The 9,385-nt window shown below is 42.6% G+C and overlaps 1 protein-coding gene across 1 annotated transcript; it reads right to left on the reverse strand.

The window, feature by feature from the left end:
* Positions 1-734: 734 nt before the first annotated feature.
* Positions 735-6,490, reverse strand: LOC101763752 (E3 ubiquitin-protein ligase SINAT5). The gene is made up of 3 exons (XM_004960614.4): positions 5,955-6,490; positions 1,450-1,836; positions 735-1,322 (listed from the first exon to the last, which is right to left on the reverse strand). The coding sequence occupies exons 1-3, from the start codon at positions 6,255-6,257 to the stop codon at positions 963-965; spliced, it is 1,050 nt and encodes a 349-aa protein (XP_004960671.1). The 5' UTR covers positions 6,258-6,490; the 3' UTR covers positions 735-962.
* Positions 6,491-9,385: the final 2,895 nt, after the last annotated feature.

A 9,385-nucleotide genomic window follows, 5' to 3' on the forward strand; every position in this document is an offset into this window, starting at 1 on the left:
GCAATAATAAGTCTAAAGCTCATTTGCATCCTGTGACAGCCAACTGGTCGTAGGCAGGATTGATTCCCTGAGGGGCAAAACAACAAAGGCCCCCCAAGTGTACATGTCTGCCACTCACACCGGCCACTGACAAACGAAGCTGCACCAGCACCTCCTCTCCCGCACAAGTCTGCCGGTCTCTCGCCAAATGCAGGTGCTGTGCAATGTATTACCACTGCATCAGAATATCTCACACGTCAGCAGACAGCAGCGGATCTAGTACCAGCAGGAAGATCCTGTGTGTTGGCATGATGTGCTGCGAGGTACAGAAATGGTACTGACCAGTGATCACAGTTAAAACTAGTAGCAGCATACAGAACCCAATTTGATGCATTGTGTTGCCTTTTCTGTTTTCCTGCTGCTGCGTGACATTCCAGATATCTTATATGTAGAGTTGCATTTGAAATTCTTGAATAATATCGCTATCAGAAGAAATAGTGGTCAAAGCTATGCTTGGTAGACTGTATAGAGTGTTGCCACAAACCATTACCATCAATTGTGACTAAAGGGGAGCGTGTTTCCACATTACTATTTGACTGGAAACAAAGTTGCTGCCACAAACCATTATCATCATTTTTCTTCGCCTTCACACCCGTAGACTATCAGATGAACATGAATCTGGAGCTATTCTTGCAAAACTGTGCCCTGTACCTTCCTATGAAAAATGCAAGAAATGAAACACGGCTCAGAAGTCAGAACGACAGAAGAATGCAAGGTAGACATTTACGGGCCAACTTGTAAGATTTCTTGGATTTGTTATACACAATTACTTTACAAGAACATTTTACATCCTAAAATTTTTCTTAAGGTACAACATTGCAACGGCCACATACTATAATGAAAACACAACAACATGGCAATTTTGAAATAACAAGCCAGCCAAATAGCACAATCTTTCTCTCTTCTTTCAACGTCTCCTTTGCTCAGCTGCAAAGGTTCGGAATGCAGGCTCCATCCGGGTTGGTCTGCTCTTTCCATATCCGTCCAGTCACCCTCAGCTTCAGCTCCTTCCTGTCACCACCCGAGAAGAACAGGGCCATGTTCCTCTGGATGATAAGGCCATCATGGCTGTCCCGAACCTTGCGGTGGCTGTCGCGGATGCTCCTTGGAGTGCCTTCCCATACCATTTTCCTACCGTTGCCACCGACCTCAAGGCTATATGTATAGTTCCTTGCTTCATTCTCATCCCCCATAAATCGGAGGAAAGCCATATAAACTGGAGCCATTGCGAGCTGGTAGGCTTCAAAGTGCAGGCAAAAGTACTGCCCAAAACAATGGAATACCTGACCCAAAAAGAAACATTGGACACGTCGGATTAATTTAGAACATATTCTGCTCCATACTCCTTAACAAAAGGACAGCATGAAAATAGATATCATAGAAGGAATAGCTCGCTAGTTTAATACTTACTGTTAGCATCCAGGTGGCGTTTTCAACCTCTCGTGGGTTGGATTTGACGTATCTATGGTTGAATGTGCAGCCGCTGTGCATGTCGACTTTGTGATCATCCCTCAAATGTGCAACAAGGAATGGAATATCACCAGCCACAGCACATTCAGAGCCAGCATAAGGGCAATTATATGGCCTGAAGCTGCACTGCGCTTCATGCTTTATCTTGCTGTAGTATGGGAAGATCTCAGGGCAACCTAAAGAGCAGTACTTACAAGGAAGCTCTAGTGACTCCGCTACTTTTTCCAGTGCCAAGCATCTGATATCACCAAGCTCTTGTCTGCATGTAGGACACCGGTTGTGCACCCTGGCCTTGCACGTTGAACACAAAGTATGTCCATTTTGGCACTGTAAAAAATCAAATACATATTACTTATCAAATTACTCTACTGAAAGGGTGCATTTGATGAATGAAATTTTTTAGTGCCACAAAAATAGATCTAGTCTATTACTGTATTATATATGCATCTGGTATCAGAAAATAACTGGAATATTTCTTCTGAAAATTGTAGTGCTTCCACAGTTCAATGGATAACCAACATTCACCATAGAAAAAGTGTGGATAGTCCTAACATAAACAGCACAGGTTAAAGTAACTAGAACACTGTTCAAAAAGGTGCAGACGGAGAACTTATTTGCCAACCAGTACACCCATGCAGCAGTTAAAGATCACTCCCTGCTTGCCTAGCTTATTGGAAATCACCCTGCACAAGAGTAATTCTTTTCTGTACTCAATACTTGTCAATGTATTCACTACAAAGCATACAGGCAACTGGTTTCCACAGACCTAATTTTTACAAAATAAAATCCTGAAGATTCAAAAAGGAAAAACAGCAACGGCCAGCTCCGACTTTATTGGATCTGAAACAGAGCTAAGAAGTGTGGATACTGTAGGGTCTCCCCTGCAGTGGTGCCCTGGTGGAAGGTGGTGGTGTGTGCACTGTGCAGGAATAAGCTGGGAGGAGGTGCAAAAGGAGGGGAGGAAACAAATAAGGTAGAAATATAACTTCCTTCCTGCTTCTCAAAGCAATTTACCTTGTCTTTTATAGAGACAAGGCAAACATCCTAGGGAAAGATAATCGAGACCTTCCAAACCAAACTTATCTGTAGAGGCAACTATCTAACTAAGCATTCAAGTACTAAAATATACTATCTAAAACTGAGGGTGCAATGCCTGTCAGCAGGCTTATATAATTCCATCCAAATGAAACTGACATAGTCAGACAGCTACTCCTAAATCTAATAGTATTTACCTAGGCTGACAACTGACATAGCTAGACAACTATTCATAACAAAGACATTGTAAATCTTAACAATTGACATAGCGTGCCAAACTGTACAGAGTTTCATTTTCAGGCTCCTTGAAACTAGAATGTATGCAGCCAGTTTACAGAAGTAAAGGTCTCACCTAGGCTGCCACTATATGCAAGCCAGAATACAAGTAAATTGTGTTGACAGATGCAGAAGAAACGTTTGATGTTTCTGAACTATAAGTATCAATTCAATTATCTGACTATGTCCCACCATGATTACTTGCCGGCAATCACTAAATCCAAACTAGATAAGCAAATGCTTGATTCGTGTCTATAAGAACATTTCTGCCTCCCAAGTCCCCTACTTGACTGTGGTTGACCACACAATTAACAGCCCAATGCAAAGTTCAATCTGCTTAGTGGCTGCGAACACAAATGTGCCACATCCACCCCTTATGCCACACCATTCATGATGTACTATTGCACTGTGATGTATGTTGATTGTTACAGCATTCAAAATTAAATTTTTGAATAAAGAACTTGTGTAACACACATCCGAGTGCACTAAATGGTGTAGACAAATGGTGCATGTGCAACTTGCACAAAATCCATGTCTGTTTATGCCTTCAGTGGTGGCCTAGACCTGTATAAGTATGGGCTAAATCCTTTTGCATAATTATTCATGCTCCATGTTTCTTCTGATTAAGGATATATTCACATCCATCACTCACAGAATTATGCTCTAAAACTGCATGTAGATGCATTCATATGACACAAAAGGGCATATTAACTAGAGCATAGAGGTAGGCATTACATCCAAGCTGGATATAAGAATTTTGTTTCAAGACTTGGAGCATGTGGCATTTCAAGTCTTGGAGCAAGGGAGCATGAAGTTTTAGATAAGTTCTCCTCTTTAGTCCATTTTATCCTAAAATCTGATATGTGTATTTTGTGTGGGTCACTGAATCATGTTTTAAACTGCGGGTCAAGGAAATGTTCATGTAGTCATACCACATTAGAGGAGGTTAGAATGGACACATCCATTCGACCATTTCTATTCACTTCATCAAGATTTTTCGTTTGGCCTGAAAGGAGGCAATCCCACTGCTTTCTTCACCATAAGAAAACCTGACAGCAAGAGTAACTTCACACTTCACCTAACTCTCATTCCAGATGCATATCTGTTCATCCCCACTGCTTCCTATTTCTGTCCTATGAAGCTGAAAAGTTTCTATTTTCTTGTTTCTGATAGCATAAGTCATGTGTGTGTTGGGTGTAGTTGGTGGTGCATGTGCACCTTATATATCTATGTAGTAGCTACTTATTCCTAAATTACCCCTGCTACCTACCCCTGCCTTATCTCTATATGTACCCCTCCCAAACTGCTATCTATGTGTGGTTAATGGAAAGAGATCATTTTGGGCCAACAGTTTCGTATCACAAAGAGTGTCAAAAATAGACTACAACAACGAATTATACTTTACTTTCCTTGACCAGTCAGTCTACCTAGCAAAATGGCATGAGAAAATATCTAAGATACTATCAATAGACGTGAACACTTGCCTATACTGCTGTTCTTCTAAACAAACGTCCAAAAAGAGTGTCAACCTAATATTCAGAAATACATATACATCCCCACAAGTCAGCTCATGTCCACACAGAGCTCATGCGTATGCTCCAGTTAGGTAATAAATCTAATGATCTAACCCAAAAGCAAACACCAGGTTATGTGTGCTCAGCCACACATACAGCAACAGTAACGCAGGCTCCTCCAACACAACCAGAAACATCAAATAACCAATCTATTTATTGTCTAAAAGAGGAGGAATTACCTATCCCTTGTCTGAATTTTCATGCTAGTGCTACACATACTAAAACAGTAGTTATACAGTCTAGGATCAGACGCAAGGCAGCAGTAGAGGTTGAAACATATGTACTGATGTTCATATAAAATTAAATTTAGCAAAATAACAGAGGGGAAAATGTGTACAACATGGGCAACACCTATTGTATCCTACTGCTTGTTTGACATGTTTTTTCAGTGGACCCTAGATAGTTACGCCACCATATGGGATACAGGGGCTGCAGATCTTCATGTGTTTCCTCAAAGTTGGCATAGAGAGTACAGAGTGAATAGAACTAAACGGAAACATGTTAGCCTTAGCTGCCTTCAACAAATCTTTTCAGTACACTGTCTCACATAAGAAGACAAACCAGTGCACAACTTATTGACAATGAAAAGAATGTCTCTGAAAATATACACAACAAAGCAACTTCTCTCCCTCACACTTAGCTCAGCTGTTATTTCTTCATCACTTAAGTCAATGGGGACAAACTATAAAGAATGGAAAAGGAGCTACTAACTTACAACAGCCAGTTCATCCAAAATAATAGAAGATAGGCTAATCAATCACTAACAGCAAATAAAATTGGGGCTAAGCCCATCAAGCTCAAAGGTAAGGTCATCCCAGACCGTATCGAGCAAATCAAGCATGGTAAATGGAGTATCATGACATTTGGGTTCTCAGATAGAAGTATACTGATGTTCTCTTCCAGTTCATCTCCTGCTCCATCAAAATGATGTTCTCAACAATTCAAAGGTCATAATTGAGATTATCTGAGTTCAGTAGTAGTAGTATCAGAATTCCATGGTAGACTAGATAAACACCAGCATCTCAGTATATTTTAGGAACGTTGTCTATTACTAACAAGAACAGGACAAGATGAGGCCGAGAAGCAACAGATAAGCATCTCAACATTTCGTTTCCCACCATTCCGAAGCATTTGCAGCTAGGGAAACAACAAATGCAATGTTTGTATCCTCGAAAAAAAATCCAAATACACCCGTTTGGCATGGAGAGACTCCGCTTACCGTAAAGTTCCAACCCAGATCCAAAATGGAACACATGATTCATTCCAAATCTAACGGAATTGACCAAATCGTCCGACAAGGAAAGCCCCAATCCGCAGATGGTTTTACAGTTGACTAATCCAAACGCGCCCAATCACACCTCTTAATCGCAATTAATTCGAAGCTAAATGACCCAGTCTTACAGGGAGCAAAAATCCCCAATTCGACGCGGCAAATCCGGAAATAATGGGCCAATTTGGTTCGACGCCTCCGTAGAGATCCCGGGCTTTCCCCACCACCGAGATCCCCAAATCCGGACGCAACCCCACCCGAAATTGAAGAAGGCGGAGCGAGGCACCCACCTGATGGATGGGCGGGAACATGGAGTTGGTGCAGACGGGGCACTCGAGCAGCTCGTGCACGCTGGTCGCCGGCGGGCCCCCGGCCGCTCCTGCCGCGGCCGCTGCCCCCGCCGCGCCCGCCCCGGACCCGGCATTCACCTTGGGGAACGCGCGGCCGCCGCCGCCCCCCACGGAGGGCAGGTGGGCGGGGTGGAGCGGGAGGCCGAGGTGGCCGTGGTGGGCGTGGTGCGGGTGGCTATCGACGTCGTCCACGTCCAAGGCGGCGTCCGGGAGGGAGAGGCACTCGACGCTGTCCATGTCCATGGCCGCGCCCTGCGGTGCCGTGCGCGCACCGGCGCCGGGATTCAGGGGGGGGCGCCGCGCCGCGCCGCGGGTTGGGGTGGGGTTGGATTCGTTTTGGAGGTTGCGCTGGGTTGGTTTGGCTGGGGGACGACGTCGACGACGCGGTGCGGTGGCCGCGGGGCCGCGGGGGGAGGGCGCTGCGCTCTGCCGCTCTCGCCTCACCTCACGCCGTTTGTTTGGGTTGGCGTGGACACCGCGGGACGACGCGTCTCCGCCTGGAATGGAAAGGGGAACGCAAGTGGATCGGAGATAATGTGTGATTAGTTGTCTAGGTTACATGCGCAAAGGTATTGACTCACAATACAAGCTACAGGATTAGTTAGTACTAATGCAAAGGTGGATCGGAGTAATTCTAATGCATTCAAAAAAGGTGTTGATAGCACAAAGTTTATGTGGATCCTAGGGCAACTTTGAAGATGTTATTGTGTGAATTGTGATAGAGCTGCATCAAAAAGCGAGAAAGAGCTCTTCACTTTGCACTAGTTTTATAAATTTTTTCACTACTCAGCGAGTAAAAAATTAATACAGGTAGCTCTAAACCAATTGTTGGAGGGAGGCGCCCTTAAGAAAGGCAAAGGTCTAATCTTATAAAATTTTAATATAGATAGAACATATTTACAATAGCAATCACCTACTTTGTAAAATTTCTAGTATAAATGGAGCTAATGAGAAGAAACAACAAGGCAGAAGTGGGTTATAGTGCAATGACTTTCATTTAGCTGGCAAGCTATAATAACTTACTTCCACTTATTTTCAATTACATTTGCAGCGAGAGGATCGTTTCAATTTAATTTACAGTTAGTGGATCACAGTTTTTAGATGGCTTCTTGACACTAAAATATTTTTTAACATGTGTGCCCTTTCATCGAATGAATAAGATTCCATCCCATGAACAAAATCACAACACAACAACTAAGTATACCTCCAACATAAATTTCTGATAGAACCACTGAAGTTCATATCTAAAAAAGATGCAATACGGCAAACATCTATTGAATTTTAGAAAGTATATGGTTCATGTAATCCAAGTTAAGAACAATGAAAAAAAGAGCCATAAACATCTAATCACTCGTACACATTGTTGGGGGAATGGCTATTCCTTCCCACACAGATGGAGGCAGCAAAGTGAGAAGATATGTTTCAAGTAGTGTCAAGTGGCATTCACAAGAAGTACGAAGCATCATAGAGGCTTCGTGTAAAGATCATCCTAATGGCCGCCATATTTTAGAAGAATGCAGACCCCCTCTTAATCCCACCCTTAGCTTGTGTAAGAACGACTATTGTAACTCTAGATTTGAGCTTTGTATACGGAACTCTGACATTCTCTTTTGAGTTTTGTTCGGTCCTCTGTAGCCTTTAAGGTCCCAACCTTGGAGAGGAGGACCCCAGGCTACTTTTCAAGTTGCTTGGGCCCATATCCACAGCAGTTGCATTCACATGGTTGGAATATATAATCTTGGAGGATAGTTCCACTAAAAAGGATAAAGCTAGCACTAGTCTCGATGCATCAGAACAGTTGGAGATATGATCCCAGTCGTTAAGTCCTTTTAAGGAAGTTATGCCAAGTTCTTCTGGCAAGGCTTCAACAACCTCCAAGGTTGTCGATAGTGAAGTTAACATAAGGAATCCCACCTTAGGAGTTCTAGAGCTAAAACAAATAAAATCAGCCAATGAAGTTCAACTTTGGCCCAAAGTGGCCGACGATAAGGAAAGAGATGCATGGCATCAAGGTGGCGATTGTTAAGGAAATGGGAGTATGACACATTCATGATTAGGAGGACCATGCAACATAAGTGTGATACATTATGATTAATTAGATAATTAGGTGATAGAAGCGCTGCTAACTCATGAGATATTTAGGTGACGAGGTCTTGTGATGGAGTCTAAAATGGTAGACATAAGATGTGTCTTGGAGAAGCACCAGGCGGGGAAGGACGGAAGGCTCAATTGGATCGTGATCATGAAGAGGCAACACCAAAGGAGAGGCGTGTTCAGAGTAAGAGGCAAAATACAAGTGTAGGGTAGACATCGCCTTGCCCAGCACCACCACCCCCAAAACCTTCCACAACTACAACCTTAGCAACACACCTTCCTCCAAAGAACCCCATAACTTGTATTATATATCCTGCATATGTGCACTTGTGTAGTTATTCTTAAAAGTTGTAACCTGCCCACAAGACCAATACTTAAAAGATATCAATGATGTATAAAAATGCTTAAAAGTCTCCAAAGCCTTCATGATAGAATGGCAATATATCATATGGATAGAACGACACATAACATAATTGCTAAAAGGATGCACACTTTATTCGATTAATATATGAAACAAGAGCACATGTACATACACTAACAGCATGCATGCACACACGCACACAAACCTACAACCACACCATGCCCTTATTTAGTTTATTGCTAAAGGCAGAGGGCCTTGTTTGTCTTCCTTAAGTGTCCTTAATTGTAAGACTAGTTTTCACTTGTGATGCCAAGTCCTTGACTCCCTCCTTATCATTTATTCCCTTTCCATCACCTAAGATGTTCTTGTTGTTCACCTTTTTATTAGTGCTCAATTCCTCAGAGCTCTGATACTTGATTTCGTTGCCCACATAAGGTGTATCCTCTTTTGGTGACCTTTCCTGGCTTGCAATTATGGTGTCATCCACCATGATCTCCTCAAACTGTAGAATGGCAGCATTCTCAGGAATTATAGAAGGTTGTCTTCTATGGCCCCAAGCAGACATAATCTTGCTGCACTTGTAAACCTCCAAAATCTATAGTTTGAAAAGGAAAATATCGAACTTGATGTTGGACTACCTTAATTTTGTGAGGAGGGAGCACATATTCTTGTCAATTTATAGGGATACTGATCCATAAATGGAAGCAATCTTCCAAATAAAAGTTAGTGGAAAGTATGACACACATATGACATGAAATCGAGTCACCAATACGTGTACCATTGTTTGCTTCATTAGATAAGTAAATCAGATGAAACACATAGACTTGCGTGTGTATTTGACATAAGCAATAAGTGCACTGCACCCTTGAAGACATGAACTTTATGTGATAAAGGATGAAGAGGGATGCAAAGGTGA

Source organism: Setaria italica, chromosome III (genome assembly GCF_000263155.2).
Source record: "Setaria italica strain Yugu1 chromosome III, Setaria_italica_v2.0, whole genome shotgun sequence".
In the NCBI taxonomy this organism is placed as follows: Eukaryota; Viridiplantae; Streptophyta; class Magnoliopsida; order Poales; family Poaceae; genus Setaria; species Setaria italica.